Below are 20,274 nucleotides of genomic sequence, written 5' to 3' on the forward strand. Positions count from 1 at the left end.
GGGTAAATTTCTCCTCCCAATATAGTCAGAAGTCAAATTACCATGGATTTCACTGCCCTAGTCCATCATACCTCACTAGAGGACTGGTTTTGCTAAAGTTCACATTCACCTGGATGACACCCTGTTTATAGCTTGAATTCAGGAAGGTACATATGTACAACCCGAGTTCATCATATTCCTGAAAAATTATAATCTAGGCTCACTGAAGTATGAGGTACAAAACGTGTGCACAATATAACACAATCTTAGACTTCGTTAGGATGAGCAGTGTTAAATACAGCTATTTGTTTTTTATTGTATTCATTTCTTTAGTTCAGGATTGTGATTATTAAAGCTGTTTTAAGAAGCACATTCATACCAAAAAATAAGCCAAAAGGAAAAAAATATGCAATGCAAACTTTCAAGAGGTGCTTTTATACCAAAAATATGCCTGCCTGTCTTACACATTGCCAGAATGTTTTAAAAATAACTAACGCTAAACATTAAATGATACAATATTCAAATATGCTATGTATCCATAGCTTTTCTCCATGTGACAACAGAAAGTCAGGTGATAAATGCAGTTAACATTTATGTCAACAGTTTCCTTTCTGCCTTTTATTAGTTTTTATACAGTAATCCATATCTCTTCACAGTTGCACGCCCTTTCCAGAGCAGACTAGAAAAATGATCACGTGTGGCTACACAACACTTCAGGTTATTCAGAAAACAAAACAGCTTATCACAAATAAAGTACAGATCTGTTACAGCCACAGTTCGGCCTTACATTATAATATATTGCTATAGTTATATTTTAAAGCAAGATTAAACTCAAATATTTGGCTCATAATTCATCTGTAGAAAAGCACTGAGTTCACATATTACTATTCAGCTGCTTTTCAGGATGAAGGCTGAAAGCGTCAACATCATTCCTGTGCATCACCTTGAGGAGTACAGTAAGAAAAATGTGGTAAGGGGTCTAGTAAGTGTGAAGCCGTAGTATTTTTCCAAACATACCTGCTAACTGGATGATGCCATGTCTCGCAACATCATAGTAAGGGTGATTGATATTTAACTCAGGATCCTCAAGTGGTGGAGACATAAATGTTTCTTCCTGTTCTGACTGTGTATCTTCTGCTTCGTCTTTCTGCAGTTCTAAAGGAGCAAGCAAGAATGCTTAAGTGCTAATGAGCAAAGAAAAATTTTTGCTTCTGATACATTATTGAAGGGTTGAATTTTAGCTATTTGATAAAAACACAGGCCTTTATCAACATTTGTTGCAGTTTCAAATCAGTTTCTTGTTCTTTACCCTTTGTCATGCATGGGAAAAGCAACCCTTTAATACCTCAAAGAGACCTCCACATCCTCCTTAAGATTATTATCTGCTGTGATGCTCACAAAAATCTCGACAATGACTGGACAGCTGGCAAGCTGTGACCTTGCTATTCATGACTACTGGTGGTGTCTCATCATCTCCTACACTCCCACAATCTGCTTGTTGTATCCATCTACAGCTTCTTGTCTTTTAGTTCAAGGTTGTCCAAATGGGGAATTCAAAGCTTCAGTACACTAACACGTGCACTGACAGCTACTCCACATTAACACCCCATGTGAATGCTCTCTGAGAGCAGACACATCATTTTGCATAAAGGTAGCAAAATGCAAACAAATCTCCATCTCACCTCCCTCAAAATTTCCTTGAAATCCTTTAACCTTCTGGACTTGCAATAGGCAAGGCAGCCCAACATCCATCCAACATATACTCCAGCTAGAGGCCAAGCAAAGGTGTAAAAGTCTGCTCAAAAGTTTTTTCCAAACTGTTGTAAGGTCAAAAAGAGCTGATCCTAAGTACATATCCAAATGAACAGAGGTTCTGGGATAATTACTGTCACTAATGTTTCTACACTATTCACATGAATGTCTTCTAGAAACTGATAGGAATAACATTAAATTGACATGCTAACACACAAGTGTCTTGGTGGCTTAAGAGAAGAAAAGGCATATGTAAAGAGAAAAATTAATGTTCTGATAAGGTGCACCACCCCCTGTACGTCTTCCATCTCCCTTTATCATGCAAGTTTTAATAAGGTAGAATTAACAGTTTTATCTATAAGATGATTAGCGTCACTTTTAAAAGTACTTCAAGAACATTCTGCTTTCTAATCATCTGGGTATTTCATATGCCTTGACCACCACACAAGACACACTAGGGCAGAAAGAATATATTAAGTATTGTTTTCAGCTAGATTTATGTGCCAGTAGCTAATAAGTGTTAGAGAAAACCTCTTACTAAATATTTCGGAATGCCTTCCACTCACAGTTTCTCAGTACCTTTCTATCCTATAAACAGCCACATGAAAGCTTTATTGTCTCATTTTTATTTTTAATGTGATTTGTACAAAAAATGCATTTCACAAGGATGAAAAACGTCACTAGTGGCTGGGCTACTCAAAGACAAAGAGGAGTCAAGAACACGTGTACCACTTTTACATTTCTTTATGTCTGAATTCACATTAAAGCCCCCTCAGAAAATAAATCAACAGTCCTATAGGGAAAAAAAAACCCTGCCTTTAGAAATACACCATTAGAGTCCTCTTCATACACACAAAGAAGTTTAAATTCTTATTATCTCCAAAATGTGTACTTCTCTACCCTTTAAAAGTTGTATCGTATACAAAAACCTACACTAACCTTAACTGGAAAAGTATTCTTTCACTTTAAAGAATGCTTTTGTCCCAAGAGCTGGGAAGAATAATACAAACATAATGCAGTATATTAATTTCACAATTTTTTCCTTTATAAATATTTAAGTCATGTTAAAACTCAGAACAACGAAAACACTCTTTTGTTTATTAGGGTTTTTTTCATGTCTGAGCACTGTAACCACCTAAAGGAACAAACAGTTGCAAAGGGGAGAGAGAAAAAGAAATAGAAGATGCTAGTCTGTGGGGATGTAAAGCAGAAGCTGTGAACCATTTACCATAATCCACTGAAACTTAACAGGCTTTATTAAAAGTGAAAGGTATGTTCAAGTTAAACAGAACAGAAACAACCAATAGGTTAACTACAGCCTTTGGTACAGAGAGGCAGAGGCTAACTCCTTCTGTAAAAAATTATTTTGTACTATGCATAAAAATAGGTTTCCAAAAAGCAGGGGTAAGGATTTGTAACAAAGTATAGATATCAAGCTATCTGGCTTTGAGATCTGCCAAAGAACTAGAGAAGCAAAGTAAATACGTACACCCATTTGTACTGCACTTATTCACAGGGACTAAAGAAGTCCCAACAGTAATCGTATCTACTGAAAAGCCAGTTAACCCTAACCTAGTAAGGTAATTGCATATTTTTTCTTTTCCTTTTTTTTTTTTTTTTTTTTTTGAATTGTGAACAAGATGACTGGAGCTCAAGAGATGTTTCACAATAGACACAAATAAAAAAGAAGATTCATTGTTCCAAACTGAGGGAGATCTCAGCTCCATTTTCCTCCTGCAAATGACAGAGGAGTTTATTGCCCTGCTCCATGAGCTATAGCAGTGGATCATCTGTTACTACTCCCACTCTTATCACTGTTCAACCCAGGCTGAGAGACAACACAAGGGGCCTGATCCAGAGCTTGCCAAGGCTGCAGGGAAAATTGCTTTCCGTGGATTTTGAACCAAGCCCCAGGAGTAAAAAGGCCAGCCTGCTGCTGCAGAAAGTCATGACATGGAGAAATCAGAGCTAAATACCTTAGGGAAAGGGAAACTGACGTGGCAGGGAGGGGAAAGGAGGGGAAGCTCTGGAAGACTCTTGCTCTGGATCCTCAAAAACTCAAAGGAAAAAAACGTAATGCTGATCTTTCAAAATGACGAGGCCCCTAATGCCACAGTCATATTGCTCAGTTTGACTCACATCTTTGGAGATAACATGCAATACACAATCTCTATGCTCATTCAATACGTGTCTGTCTGGAGTAATGACTCCCATTTGTGCCACAGTATGTGATGATGGTGATATTCCAATAGCCTAGAATTGCACTAGGAACATCTGCCAATAATTCATAAAAGCTGCATGTATTAAACTAAACTTCGACCCGAATGGCTTTAATAGGGTACACAGCAGTACAGTGGCTGTAATTCATATGGGATTGCTCCAAGAAGTATTACAAAGTATTGGTGAAGCCTCTCACTTACTGAAGATGCTCTATTAAATCACCTGTAACTCTACACAGATACCATTTGAAGTAGAATAAAAAATATTTACCTATTTCAGCTAACTTCTCATAGTCAATCTCAGACATGTTTCCCCCTAGGAATAATTCTATGCAGATCTTGCTAACTGATTCTTGCAGGACGAAACGGTCCTTGAGTCAACCCTACAAAAATAAATAAAAGTAGTTGTCATCACAATGTGGCAAATTTTACACACTATCCAATGAAAACAACCCTCACCTCCCAAATCCTACTGCCCAATTATTGTTGAGGAACAAGCTCATCTGCATTTGGGCATCACTTTCTTAAAACAGCGGTCCAAAAACAAAAAGCTACGTACAATAACAAGACTTTCAACAAACTGATCTGGTCAATTGAGGGCGGGCAGTTCTTTTTAAAAATATTTACATATTACACATTTTTAATGATAAACATCAGACCTGCAGATTAATTCACTTTCAGAAACAACATACATCTTAATTTTTTCTTAATTTTCTTTCTCTGATGAAGAAGATATATACTCCATGGTATATATCACACCAAAGTCACTTATTCTATAGCAGTTTTAAGTTTTATTACAGGAAACATTTTATACTGCACATTTCACATAAAAGAGCTTCATGAAAATTTCAAGTGAGCATTAACACATAAAAAACTGAAAAAACAGCACTTCCTATGCATAATCACTGCTTTTTGTCAAACACTCTGGGGAGTGCTTTGTAAACAGAATACTAAGCAACACACCCAAAGTGAGCATCAGGAGCAAAGAATACGATTTAGAAGATCTGTTTCCCCAAGCAGCTGCTCCAAGCAGCAACAAGAGTACTTCCCTCAAATCAAAAACCCAGACTCGAGCATGGAGGTGAGAAAGAAATTGAGCTTTTCATACTCTCCTTTTAATTTAATTTAAAACCTTTGTTTTATACCAGTTTGGTTTCATCTAAGCATGCTAAATAAAAAGAAAACAGGCACATTGATGGCTGGGTTGTTGAGAAAAGGCATATACAAGCATATTGTTCTCCTCTGTCAAGAGGTTACATATTGTATTGCTACTTCAAAGCACTGAAGCCGGGAAAATCATTTTGGACCAAACCCAAACCAGACTGGACAGTCTGCCTGCTTGCTGCTGCCCACCCTGAACATCCCAAAGCTTAAGTAGGTTAAGTAGGTTTATTCCAGACTCATAAGTCTGAAAGCTAGATACTATCCTTTTGTTTTGTTTTTTAACCAGGGAAGCGATATATATAAGTAACTTCCCAGAAATAAAATGCACATCAACAAAGCAAGTAAACATCTGCTTAATTATAACCATATATTTACCTATTTTGCTGAGGAGGGATTAGTCATTGGAGTGATCATGGCTATTACATGTGTGAACTAGAGCGGGGCTCTAACCAGCTAATGCAATGTCTATCCTTTGGGTTTCAGTTTATACAGGCAAAACAAATTTGCATCCTAGTATATGACTACAGCTCCCATGTACAACAGTAAAACAAGTACCTGCTAACCATCATCATATTTAAAAGAGCTTCTGGTGGCTAATGACGGTTTTCCATAAATTTTCAAAACATTTCACAGATCTGATACTAATGTAATAGTAATCATCATCAAAGGCAACCATGCATTTCCATAACTTGCTGCAATGCAGATAAAATATGAACATGGTTCTACCACTTAGAAGCTTTTCAAATACTTACCAACTATTTTATAACAATATCTTGTTTGTTTCTTGTTGAAAATAATTATCTCCATTTACAGGAAACTCTTAATTTAAAAGCAAATACACAGGGAAAATCCCATTAAGTTCAAAAAAGAAAATTACGCAATTTCTCACTGAGCAACAATTTTCTTTAAAAAATGAAAACAATTTTGGGCCAGATATATTTCAGTTCATGTTAATTTTACCACATGGCATTCAAAATGGTAATTCCATTGTTGTTTTTAAATTATGATACAAAAAAAAAAAATACTTACTGATTGATATTCCAACCAGTAATTAATTTGTTTATTACTATTCTGAGTGGTATTTAGACATTTCTAAAATAACAATTAGCAACTAGTATGATAACGCATGTTTTTTTAGCAACTAATTCGTGGCAGGTATTGAAGCTGCTTTAGTAATTGACATGGTTTGGTCATAAGTACTTGGTATAATATCTGATCACATGTACCTGTGATGGTCAGGAGTAAATGGTACATTAAGTATCTTCTTCGAATAAACAAAATTTTAAAACGTTTTTGAAGCAAAGTGTAATTGCAAAAAAAAAGGAAAGCTGACTTTTTCTATCTTATCTGAACAATTTCCTCCCAACTTTTTTTCCTAAATAAAACGTTTACATTTTGTAGGAATGTAATGATACTGATACGTTCTCAAGGGGCTCCAAATTCAACCTACAGTTCACACTTGTATTCACACCTCTTAGCCTCCAACTCCACCGAGTATTTCAAGCAGGCCATTCTACTCTTTGCTGAAGCTGGAACTTGACCACAATAAGCTCTTTTTGACTTATTTTTCTGTTATGTTGTCGTGGTTTAACCCCAGCCAGCAGCTAAGCCCCACACAGCCGCTCGCTCACTTCCCCCCAGTGGGATGAGGGAGAGAATCGGAAGAGTAGAAGTGAGAAAACTCGTGAGCTGAGATAAAGACGGTTTAATAAGCACAGCAAAACAAGGAATTCATTCACTCCTTCCCATGGGAGGCAGGTGTTCAGCCATCTCCAGGAAAGCATGGCTCCATGATGCGTAACAGTTGCTTGGGAAGAGAAACACCATAACTTCGAACGTCCCCCCTTTCCTCCTTCTTCCCCCAGCTTTATATGCTGAGGGTGACATCATACGGTATGGAATATCCCTTCAGTCAGTTGGGGTCAGCTGTCCCAGCTGTGTCCCCTCACAACTTCCTGTGCACCCCCAGCCTCCTCACTGGTGGGGTGGTGTGAGAAGCAGAAAAGGCCTTGACTCTGGGTAAGCACTGCTCAGCAGTAACTACAACATCCCTGTATTATCAACACTGTTTTCAGCACAAATACAAAACATAGGCCCATACTAGCTACTGTGAAGAAAATTAACTCTATCCCAGCCAAAACCAGCACACATGTTTTTCAATTTAGTTTTCATACAATAGCACCTGCATTCATCTAAACTTCCAGAATAAAGAAAGGCAATGTTCAATATATATGATCTTCACAGACATCATTCCACCCAAATATTTCCCAAAGTTCTTATAAGGAAAAGGGGCACTGTCTTCCTTCTCAAGTACCTATTTACACCAGGCCTTTCCATCCTATTGAATTTTAACCATAAATCATAAAGAAAATCATAAGTCACAAAAATTAGGCTGTATCTTTGACACTAGGATGCTTTTCAGACAACATGAGTAATGAAAGTCTCAATGAATTGATGGAACACAATATAAAACATCTCCTTGAGCCCCCACTTGCAGGAAAAAAAAAAAAGATACAATCCTTCTGCTGTATAACACTGAATAAAAACCAATTTCTCCTTCATACTAATTGCTAACGCTATAGTTAGAAGTAGTGGCTCAATCTAAAGAGGACATTTAAATCCCTCTCAAAACCTGCTGAAAAACATCTGGCTTTTGAACACCAAAGTTACTGTACAAGCCAGAGCAACTATGATAGCGTTAAAACATTAGCTAACGTTTAATGCACAAAGTTACTCAGAAGCTAGAAATAATTTAGATGGAATCAAAGAAGAAGGGAAATGGGGAAGAAACCATCTGCCTGGTTTTCAGCTTACTGTTCCCTTGGGGCAGCAATTAGAAAGTTTCCAGTTACAAGACAAACTTACTGTAGCACCCTCAGAAATTGATTTCCCGTTGACCACAGCATTCTCTGTTCCTGGGAGATAACATAATCTCCTTAATAGCATTCCATGCCACGTATCGCCATCTCTAGTAAACTGTCAGATTTAGTGCCTTCCCTCACCTCACCCCGCCAAAAAGGCAGTTAAAAAAGCCCTGAAAAGAGCCAAACTACAAGCCTTTCATTAATAATAGAAATTTGGAAGTACTTTACAAAATACGACATCCTATATCCCTCCACAGGCAAGGTTATTACTTACTGACATCCCTAAAAGAGCATTACTTTATCAAAAATGAAGACAGTCACGCACGCAGAACTGCTTGATAATGAACTCGCATCTACGGATAGTCCAAACAAAGGCGAGGGATTCCTCCCAACATTTGTCAAGGCGCATATGTCTTTGATGCCTATTCTTTTTGTTCACTCAGCTGTCAGATATGTTCTTCTTCAAATTTAAATAGTGTGGTTTCTCTTTTTTTTTTTTCCCTGATGTTCTTGCCTTCCACCAATATTCTTTGTTACCTTTAAAAGGTGTGACACAGCTCACCATGTAACATCAGTCTGCAACTTACATTGTGATAGGATGAGAACTCTGTGCACACCCAGTATTTGCTAAGGGATATCATCTACAAAGCCAGGTAAAGTGGGTTCAGAAGATTATTTTATTGTTTATAATACTGCAGTAACTTTGCTATGGAATTTATAAACACAGTAACATAAGAGCTGAGTCCATAATGTACTCATGAGAAGTGCATTCAAAGCATCCTGCTTTTCTTCCCATAGATTGTCTTGTACTAAATAGTATTTTTTCTCAGTGTATTTCCTACACAGTGCCTAATGAAATCAAAGTCCATGTTCTTCATTAGCAGTTTGTTTCAGGTATTTGACATAATTTATTCATTTATTTTCATGTTTCATACTGCAGCCTTTCAATACTTAAAGGGGGCTTGTAAAAGAGATGGCACCAGACTTTTTAGGGGAGTCTGTAGCAATAGGAGAATGCATAATGGTTTTAAACTAAAAGAGGGTAGATTCAGACTAGATTTAAGGAAGAAGTTTTTCATTATGACAGTGGTGAAACACTGGAACAGGTTGCCCAGAGAGGTGGTAGATACCCCATCCCTAGAAACATTCAAGGTCAGGTTGGACAGGGCTCTGAGCAACCTGATCAAGTTGAACATGTCCCTGCTCATTCCAGGGGAGTTGGACTAGATGACCTTTAAAGGTCCCTTCCAACTCAAACTATTCTATGATTCTGTGATATTCTTTGTTGACCTACCATTCTTTGCTAGCAACACATTGGTGAAAAATCAGCTAGACGATGCATAGGAAGTAGACACCAAGAGGAGCAACTGCCAGGGAGAGCATACAGCACTGTGGCTCTTTGGGCCTTCTCTATTTTAAGGACTGATTTGGGCCTAGTTCAGCTAATGTCAAAAGCCTGCCTTGCTGCTCAGACGGTCTGTCACAACCTAGACCAATTTTGGGGACAGAATAAATAAAATGAAGAGGATTACTCTATTTCCACATATACAACACATGGATTAGCTTTTAAAAAGGAAACTCTGGTTCAGCAGCAGAGCAGCTATACACCCAAGCAAGCAATACAAGCAGTACAGTTGATGACAGCATTCCTTCGCTGTTCACCACCTCTTCACAGATCAACCTTTTCCTCCAACAAGCTCCCTGTCTCCAAACTCCCAGCTGCCTCTGCTGCAGTAGCACCAATGCCCGGCCAGCTCTTCTCGTTCTCCGAGCTTCTGCTCCCGATTTTGTGCAAAATGCTGTGGGGGTGGGCAGCTTAAGGGTATGGAGTACGTACTTGCTCATTTTAAAATACCAGTACTCATTAATGTTGGAGTTATTTGAGATCTTCATCGCAGGTGAAAATATGGAAAATCCATTCTTCTTTGGAGTTTCTACAAATTATCAGACTACAGAAACTCTTTACGTTTCACTTGACAGCAGGTAGGGGTTTTGGTTTTCTTTTAATCATTAGCTGCCATACTAACACTTCCCAGCTACCCTCCTTCCTCTCTCTCCATCTACTCGCTCTCGCTTCTCTTCTTTCTTTGTGTCAGGCAGCAGTTTACACTGTATATGTAACCAAACAAGTAGCAGAGGTTTACACACAGGACCCAGATTCCCCCAAACTATTGGAGGCATTTGGTTATAGTATTTCCCCAGGAAAACACAAACAAACAAACAACAAACAAAAAACTGTCACTTTTCCTGCAACAGCTGGTGCCTCACTTGCCTTCCTAGTATCACGACAGCAGGCAATGCATTTCCACCACTGCACACGGAGAGGCTGCACGTAGGGAGGAGATGGGGTACAGCCCTGCTTGGGGTTGTACCTTCACCCAACACCCAGGGGTGAAGGAAGAGGAAGCCTATAACCTACAGCCACACTCTCCAATATATCTGACAGCAGCTTGCATCTTTCAGAGAATATATAGTGCTCTATATAAGTCAGGCCTATACTGTGTTATAGAGATGTGTAGATGTGTGATGTAAATACCTAACTGCACCTACCATGCTGACCAGATGAGAAATGGGAAGTACGTAAGCCAAAAAAAAAAATATGATGGATGAAACCCTTCTTAAAATAAAGGGGGTCTCCTGTTTGCTGCAATGACTTCTTCTTCCAGACTGAGAGACAGTACAGATTCACCCTACAGCCTGGACTCCCGTACTCTGCAAGGGTGACAGCTGCACGAGGCTCTGCTTGCAGCAAGCAGAGCTGCACCAGTGCATCGCCAGTTTTGCACAGAACCGAAATACCCTTTTCGAAACGAAAATACTATGAAGCCTGGAAAAGTAAATATTCCAATGTTACTTCCACACATCAATAGTGATAAGAAATGTTACTGAACCCTGAAGTTCAGGAAAATTTAAACAGCTTTAATTTCATTACATTTTCCATTTGGGCTCTATCCCACATTAATTTTACTACTGTAATAAGTTCCATTGATTTTGGTGCAGTACAGATAAATATACACAAATTCCTAGAACTGGCCATATTTCTCTGCAATGTCAAAACATTTTAACCAAACTTTCCATGAAAAACATCATTTTCAAAGGAAAAAATAATTCAGCAAATTGAAAAAAAAAAAGAATTTGAAGGATGATGATATACAGGTTGGTAAATTAATATTTACAATTAGAAAATTATTATTATTTTGAAAAGTTCAATGCAAGTTTACAAAAGGTTATACAACTATGTATGGATATTTCAACTTTAAACACATAATCGCTACTCTTAATTGCATCAATACCAATTGATTTCTGTATCACTTAACACACAAAAATGTCATGCTACAATTTAAAGCAAAATATTAGAAATATTCCTGCAACTGTTCAGCATTAAACTTGTGCATAAATTTTAACATGGTTTGGGTTCTTACATGTTATTTTGAAGCCTCTATTCCTTCAGAATTAACAAAAACAGTAAAGAATTTATAATGGTTAAAACTACCCATCTCCATACAAAATAACTCTGTGCTGTAGTATCGCTTCTCTGTCCCAGAAATAATGTAAGAACTTCCGTCTCTGAAGCTAAGACGAAAAACATTATGTTACAATGGAAGAGTAAAAATAAAAATTAAATGCATACAGCCTTAAAAAGAATCCAGACAAAGACTTTATCCTTTGTATATCACATTAGTTTGGGGGGTTTTGAGCTTCTTTTCATACAATGATCAGAGAAGGAGCACACACAAAGGTTAATTCCTGTGATGGACTCAGACACAGCCTTGAAAATCAGAAAGAAAGGCAGACAGTCTCCCTATCACGAGCCTCCGTGCTCTATCATACCAAGTTACACACTGATCAAACAGCACTGATTTCTCTGAAAGCAATTTTCTACTAAGCTCATCCATTCAGTGCTTGGAAAACAGAACAGTGTTTACTTGGTGATGGTATATATTGTCCTAAACTTTGAAAGAAGCCCAAGCTCATGCAGCAGTTTTTTCAGTATTTACTCCTGGATAAATACTAAAGCATTATTCTTTAATTACCCAACCCCCCAAACACCTGAATTGCTCTTTCTCTGGAGTTTTGAAGCCACATGGAAATGTGGCTTTGCTCCTCCAACGCCACTCGGAGCACATCTGCATTGTAAATCTGGGCCACAAAAAAATAACTGTACATGGCAGCACCACCCAGCACAGCCTAGCGCTGCGCAGAAATCCTGGCTGGTGTCTCAACTTGGCAGAGCAATTACTGTGGACAGCATGCTACGGGTAGTTAGCACTTCTGTGGGCCTCACCTCCACGGTGCCTGACTTCCCTACAGAGCCTGCACCCCAAATCCTAGTCCTTACTCCCAGGCATTACTGCTCTTAGGTCTAGGGACTCTGGTTTTGATGCCAATTTTTGCTGGCAACTCGCCCCTGGCTTTTTATGCTTGCACTCTTTTAACACTCCCACTTCAAGACGGGATGGGATAATCTTGTCTTCTGTTCAGCCAAATGCCAACTCTCTGGTAAATCTGATTTCACTAGCAATGTGAAGAAGGAAGGGGGGGGCGGGGTCAGTGACCTGCTACTTGCTGTTCCCTCCATGACTGCATTTTTAGTCATACTTCTTCGTGTCCATTCAAGAGGCTCTTTATTCCTCCTTTGATTTAACTCCTCTCTTTCTTTTCCTGTCTTCCCATCCACCAAGGTCTTCCTTTCTCCTTCTTTCTGTCTGGCCTTCCCCTTTGTTCAGCTCTGTTTTCCCTTCCACTAAGACTCCTGTTTTCCACCTTCTCCCTAGTTCCTTCACCATGGCTTAGTTCCTCTGTGCATAATTTTTCACCTGCAACCACCACCAAATCTGCTGGTTAACAAAACCCTCCGCTTTGCTGATGTCCAAGCTCTCCTGCCTGAAGTTCTCTCTCTTCTCATCTCTCCTGGCAGAATCAGATTTTGAGCTCTCAGGCTGCACATAAATGAACCTCCAAGGCTGCAGACCCTCCAGGAACAGAGGGAATAGGGTCCATAACTGCAGAAAAGGTATTTCTTTAGTCCACTACATTTCTTACTGCCACTTTGATACTTGTTAGAACAGAATTCTGTCTGAAACCTGCAGGCAGATCTTCTTCTATTTGTACAACTTCCTAAATTATTAAGGTTTAAGAATTCATCCCACTATACTTTTTCTGCTTAAACTGTTAATGATGAAACCTGACTGAATGAGTAGATGTATTTGTTTGTATTCCCTTAGTACTTACAATTATACAGGCAATTAGAACTGTAATTTTCTAAGCAACGGTTTTAATTTGTGATACAGCGTTTGGTGAAGCTTGATGGCTCAATAACCTGGTACGCGAACAATTTTCATCACTGAGTTACCAGCGTGAATTTGGTGTGAACACAAAGCAAACGCCATGTTCACCTCGTGGATGTATAGCAGCAAAGACAGGAGAGACCAGTAACTTAACAGAAAGAGTAAGCATTTTTATCGAAGATGATAAATGTAATTTTGAAGCATCCTGTTAACCCCTGTTGGTTCGATCCTCGTTTAAAACAAAAATGTATTAATGTTGAAGGGAGGGGAGGAGGTGCCTACATTCTATATTGTACTTGTTCTGATGATAAATCAGACTTCAGTTTCTGATGCCATCAGCTGGGTAATTTTCAACCATCTCTGCATTCATTTAAAGCAAACATCCACTGTATGTAAAAAATATAGAAACATTTGCTAGACTGTGTAAGAAAATTAATTCTCAGCAGAAGGATGGTAAACACTGCGTAGCACACTCCTGAAATTAGAAGTTTAGTTTTTGTTGGACAGAATTATTTTTCCTCTCAGAGAGAACCTCGAGGGAGAACAATGCATTTATTAGGTTTTTTTACATATACATACGTTTGTATACAAGAAAGTTTAGAACACAATTACCTAAAATAGTATAAATGTTGGAGTGGGAAAGAGATATGAAAGTACAGGGTTACTGCCTAGCGCAGCACAATCACACCCTTCCTGCGGCAGGGGCTGTGTTGCAGTTTGGGACGTCCTTCACAGGTCATGAACAACTCCCATGGGATGTATAAACCCAACTCTGTCCACTCCTGTTTTTCCTCTCAGAGCTGACTCTGGACTGCAGGCTGCCATGCAGACCTCACTCACCTAATAAAACGTTTTGCCACAGTCATATACTACGTCCAATCTCGAAGTATATTGCAACTTGCCTGCCTCTGTATGCTTGTGATCACCTCTGTTGCAGGACTGGAGCAGGTAGGTAAGCAGAGCAGGTTATACTTTGAACCTAGAAGTTCTACTAGACTGCACATCACTAGTTTTCCTCCTCTACTGGAAAACCAGTGATGGATGCATTGTCATTTCATTGACCATGGAATATGTCAGCACGGTCTCATCCCCCCTCCCTGCCATACCTTCTCTGCTGGAAGGAGTCAAAAATCTATTTATGGGAAAAATTAAGTATGTCAGAGTGAAATAAAAATTGTTTCCCTACTGCGTATAAATATCTGCATGTATCAGCCATTCCCAGTTCTGAAAGTACTAAAGTAAAGGGATTATTTCTACTTGCTACTAGCAAAGAGGCTTTGGAAATACTCTTTTGTCTGAAACAGTGCAGCTATTTTCTTATCACATCCATTAGCTCATCTGGAACAGTGTAAGCACATGGGGGAAAAAAAAGTGCCTAATGTATAACCAATTAACAGAAAGCCATGTATGCTTGCTGTATCATTACGACAAAATTATCTGAACATGGATAAGTGGCTGCAACATGACACACTACACCCCCATTTTTTGATTCAGCGTAAATGTTTATTGACTAAACAAAGATTACTATAATGTAATCATAATAAACATTAATGATCAGTCATCTATGGAACTTGCTCTCTAAATTAATATACTGTAATACACACTAATGTGTCAGAATTATGTTGGGCTGAACTCATGTTTAACTAGCGCTTCCATCTCAAGGGACTACACAGTTTCAATTGCAGACAAGTATATTTTTAAGACTGTGGTTTTTAATTAAATTAATCTGACAAGTTACTGGACAAAGGGTTGGTGTATTATGATAAAAGGGTTTTTTTAATTGCATAATTATTCACTGGGGATTCCTCTGGCTGGAATAAATTAGGGCTTTTAAAAGAAATTAATATTATTCTTATATTTATGCAACACAGGCCAATGTTTCCAGTTCTTGTCAAGATGTAGCAATACCCACGCTCACCATCACCCCTCCCACCTCCAAACTGCACCAAAACGAAACAGTACTGTAAAGCACAGGAGGGGAGTCTCAAAAGCCATTTTATATGGTGAACATATAGCCCATGCTTAGTTATAAATCTCAATTAAAATCAAGTTAAATGACAGTAACAGCACCTATCGTTCCACTGTTTCTCCATGTGAAGTGGATTGTTTCTTAATCAGCGCACTGAAAACCCAGTTAGTTGTTGGTTTCCCCAAAACAATTATTTCTCCATTAATTCACAACTATTAAAATTAAATGTTTTCCACCCAGCCAATTCATAAGTTATCATAACTTACTATGCAAGAGTTCAATACACGATGTCCATGAAGCTGCCAAAGCAGCCTAGTGTGTGTTTCAGATGAGAACTCAGTCATTGATCTGCTTGTGCCAAGGGGCTTAGGAGGGTCCAAAACAGTTCACATGTTCGATACTATCAATACAATCAAGCAGCAACAACAGCCACTTCAAATCTAACCTTGAACCCAACTTCCTTCCATATTCAGTCCACCTCAAATTTCCCCTCTATTCACATCAGCACATCCCATCCTCAGAATCTTAATTTTCAAAATCACATCCCACGCTAGATTTCTATAGATGCTTTGGAGTTACAACTGAACAAAAATTGAAAACAATTTTACATTTCAAGAGCTTCAACCGTTTTCGTCATGTTAGAATTGTAAAGATGATGTTAAAACATTTCTTGCTCATCTTTCCACCAAAACTAAAATTCACTAGCAACTCATACACGCTTTATTTTGCTGACTTTTGTGAGCAAAATTTTGTGATAGCTAATGTTTGTGGAAGAACACAAAGAATTCTTGCATGTGCAAAACTGCAGAATAAAATAATAAATTTGTCAGTCAAGACTATGGCATAATGGGAACTAGAGGAAGAAAAAGAAATAGAAAAGGGAGGAAAAGGCAGATCTTTCTCTACTAAATCATAAAGGCTGGAAAAACCCCACCAACCCTAAAGTGAGCCTTAGAGTTTGAAATATGGCTAAAAGGCTTCCTGTCCATTTTCCCTCATGTTCGCTACACCCATGTGTTTTAGAGGTGTAATTCTCTTACCTGATATCGCATACAGAAGACTAGCTCCAAAAAGACTAGCTAAAATCTGCATGAGAAGCGTCTTGCGTTATGGTTCAATGATATATTGTGACTTTCAAGCTCCCTGTACTGGATCAGAAAAACTGAGGTCACATTAAAGAAAGAAATGACACAGCATAAACGAACTCTGTGAATTCAAATTTGTTCAAACAATTTTGGCAGGTTAACTTCTTTATCAGAAAGATTTATGTGGCATCAAGTATCTCCTGCTCTCCTGAAGCCAACATAAACAAAGATCTATGCTTTTTTGCTGCCTCGATGTACTTTGACTAAATTGACAGAAATAGGATTGTGCATCACTGCGTGATCTGGATCAAATTTTTATTGCTGGCTGATCTGCTTGCATGTATATTTGGTAATAATGATTGTGGAACCATTGTCTCATTATAAAGGCTTCGACCCTGAAGACATCATCACCTTATCCAAAGGTATTTGTCTATATTCATGCACGATACAGAGCAGTTCCCAGGTAAGAGACTGTAGAAAAATAAATGAAGTGGTAGCAGTAGCATGGTGGCTGAAATGATAACTTACTATTATCAACTGGATTCTACTATCAGACCTTTTCCATATTTTAACAAAAGTCAACTGCAAAAGAAAACTTGCCAATTCCCTACTGTCGTGTAAAACTACTTGCTGTCATGGCACCTCGTTTATTACCTTTCCCTCTTTAAGTTATCATCCTAGGAAGCGATCAAAATTTCTAACATCTGGAAAATAATAAATCCTATTTCCCATGTAAGAAACCTAACACTGGTAACATATTGCAGGAATGATGCATATTAGCCCATTAATCTCCATGAAACACAACTAGAAAGCTATTCAGAGGTACTTGACAACACTGGTATCCAGATCTCTTTGAACTTTCAAACATACATATGCTAATTGCTACACAAATCTAAAGATAGGAGTGCATCAGTTGCATACACACTTACTTAAACCTATGCCAACATCTAACAGGACCACATTGTTTATTCATTATTCGTCCCTGTCAGCACATCACAAAAATGGAAAACATACAGAAATTCATATTACTTACATGTTTAAGTAGTTTTAGTGTTGCTACAGTCTATAGTGTTGTTACAGGCTAAAGCACTGCTACAACAGAAGTGACACAAAGGTCTGAATTTAAGCAAGGCATAGAGGGAAACATAATAGGTTTTATTAAGTCAAAGAATGCAGCTGGGTTAAAAAACAGCTGGTAGGTTTTAAGGCACTCAAGTCCTTCAGGTGACCTGAAAGAGAAGCTTGTGCACCCAGCAACTTATTGTATTAAGCACCTTCCAACAATATTCCCTTTGATATGTTTAATAAATATTTAAGAAGCAGTATATAAACATAAGAGTGCAGAGTTTGAGAAAAAAGCAAGGGGACAAGGCTACCACAAGTCAGCTGTGGAAAACAGCAAGGTCATATAGCAGAGGAGAGGAATATACAAATTACTCATTAATGTAATGATCAGAAATAAATAAGGTTGTCAGGTGAGGCTGTTCCTCTCTAACTGCCATAATTCGAAATTTAACCTTTTCAATAAATCCCTAGTTTTTCTTGAACATTTACACCCTTTCCAAGAATGTGGAGACAGAGCTTACCTCGCCAGAAATGCTACGTAACATGCTTGCTTTATAGATGTGGTTGGCAAGAAAAACATTCTTTCTTTAGACTGATTAATATATGTGCTGTCTTTGTCTTAGCTGTTGGCCATAATCAATAAATGCCATATGAAACAGCTGGAATGAGTATTTTAAGCCAGCTTTTTTTTAAGAAGTAACTTAGATGCCAAACCCTGGAAAGAATTCAGGGCCACAATGAAGAATCTTTCCAGTCTCTCAGGAGGTCAATTAAAACTACACAGCACACACAAAAAGAGGAAAAGAAAAAAACCCACTGTACACTGCTTACTAGATTAATTTTCAAGAACAGTGACAGACTCAAGCATAAGCTTTGAGAATCTCATCAATGCAATGAAGCATTTGACAGCATATTCTACCTCCTTCCAAACAAGGATTTTTATCCTTTTCTTCACTTTTATTTATATATTAAAAACAAACACCTGTAAGTCACTTGCTATGCCTCAGTGTAAAATGGATATACAGCCTGATTAGGCTCAGATTGAGGAAAGAATTCAGAAGAGCCATAAAGCACTAGCTCATATATACACTCAACAGAAGTCCAGCTAAAATGAATTATGTGTTCAAGGTTTTCATGAATCAATGCCTCAAAGCAGCATTAGCTGCTTGATTAATCAGGAAGCAGTTCTGCCACTCTTCACCTAATCAGATCTTGCCGCTCCTAGCTCATGTTGAGATATATTTCCCTTCAAAGTACTTTCACAGGTACCAGGATTAAAATGAAATTTGGTTCCACTCCCCCGCCAACTACAGCTGCTAGAACCAAAACTTACTTGTACCCCATCCTGCACCCACCTGGTAGATCCTCAGTGAAAATAAACAGTACTCCTTGAGGAAAAACACACTATTCAGTGTCAGTAACAGTACTGCAACAGAGCTCTTTGTGAACTTCTGTTGAAAAGTATCATTTGGGAGTGATGTATTAGTGCATTTTTATCCAGTCTTTGGTATAGGACTTCTAATGATTCTCCTCTTTCTTTTTTCACAGATTCAGTCAGGCTTCTGTAGGCGTTCATGAGGCTTCTTAAACATTAGTGTAAATTTTTCTCATCATCTGACTCTAAAATCCTCAGAAGAAAATGCTTTAAGTAAGTCATCCCAAGGGCAGATAAGGATCATTTGGCTCTAGAGCCAATTGAGTCACACTTCCTGTCTGCCGGGAAAGAGAGAGGAAACAAAAAAGAAACCGAAAGGTGAATTTATAATAACCCCATTTACAATAATTGGACCCTACTAGGTTTATGGCTGGAAGCAGCAGCTATTTTAACCATTCAAAGGTATCTTATAATTAAAATGACATTTCTATCCAAAAACTTTTACGTGCTGTTGGTACAATTAAGAGCAAAGATAACTACAAGAAATTAAGGATAAGATTTTTCCCAGGTTTACAATTCCTTTCTTTTAGTTGGTATGTTTAATGGTTCCTAGTTGGTACCCTTCTATACTTGGATATCCTCAGAGGCTTTTCAGTAAACAACCACTTTCTTTGCATGGGCCTTTTGCAGAAGCGGAAGAGAAGCCTTTTTTTAAGTGATAAAAAAATAAGGGATGATAAAAGTTACCAGGTTGTCAGAGGAAATAAGAAATGCAATATTTGAAGCTAATTACAATGAATTACTTAAAAATTACTAGCTTTCAGGTTCATATCAGTGTCATTCTTCTTTCCATTTTCACTACAGCAAATCATTACGTATTTATATATGGGATATCACCAGGTTACAGCAAACAATCAATGAGGCCACTACACCCAGAACAAAACTTAAGACTCTCAAAAAAGACCCGTAATATCACTTGCATTTTTATAACACCAATATGCAGTACTACAAGTTCTACTTGCAAACACAGCTGTTGAATCAAGCACAAAAATACAGGTTTTTTTCCTTTTTTCATTTTTCCTGCAGTATTTTCCTTTGCAAGTCTTAATAACATACCTTTTATCCTGTAAGCTTCTGACTGCAAAGATAAGGTTATAACTGGGAGTTTGTCAAGTCTGCTTAATCTTTCTGTCAAACAAAACAGTATATATAATGAGTCCAGATGCAGAGACAAACAAATCTGCAAACATAACCACAATTTACTCTGCTACCTGAACAGCAGCACCAAAGAATCTTCCTGCCATTAGGCAAGGTCAAAAAAACATTGCCAAATAAACAAGACCCAGCGGACATACAGGAGCAGGGAAGATGATACTAAGCCTTCAGGCACTGGCTGTAACTCACCTTAACCTCCACTGAGTTGGGATAGGAGCTCAAACCTATGTTGTCAGGTATTTTCCTCCCAAGCATAGGATCATTGCTTATGCTAAAAACTATCTTCTGAGGAATTCAAG

General features: G+C 38.2%; 1 protein-coding gene across 1 annotated transcript in view; it reads right to left on the reverse strand.

The window, feature by feature from the left end:
* Positions 1-20,274, reverse strand: part of ARHGAP8 (Rho GTPase activating protein 8) — an 87,763-nt gene that overhangs the window by 60,212 nt on the left and 7,277 nt on the right. The window contains exons 2-3 of the mRNA XM_068401037.1: positions 4,222-4,333; positions 997-1,134 (exon numbers count right to left, since the gene is read on the reverse strand). Coding sequence (XP_068257138.1) covers positions 997-1,134; positions 4,222-4,258 — 175 coding nt within the window. The 5' untranslated portion in view covers positions 4,259-4,333. The remainder of the gene's footprint in view (positions 1-996; positions 1,135-4,221; positions 4,334-20,274) is intronic.

Source organism: Nyctibius grandis, chromosome 5 (genome assembly GCF_013368605.1).
Source record: "Nyctibius grandis isolate bNycGra1 chromosome 5, bNycGra1.pri, whole genome shotgun sequence".
NCBI classification, from domain to species: Eukaryota; Metazoa; Chordata; class Aves; order Nyctibiiformes; family Nyctibiidae; genus Nyctibius; species Nyctibius grandis.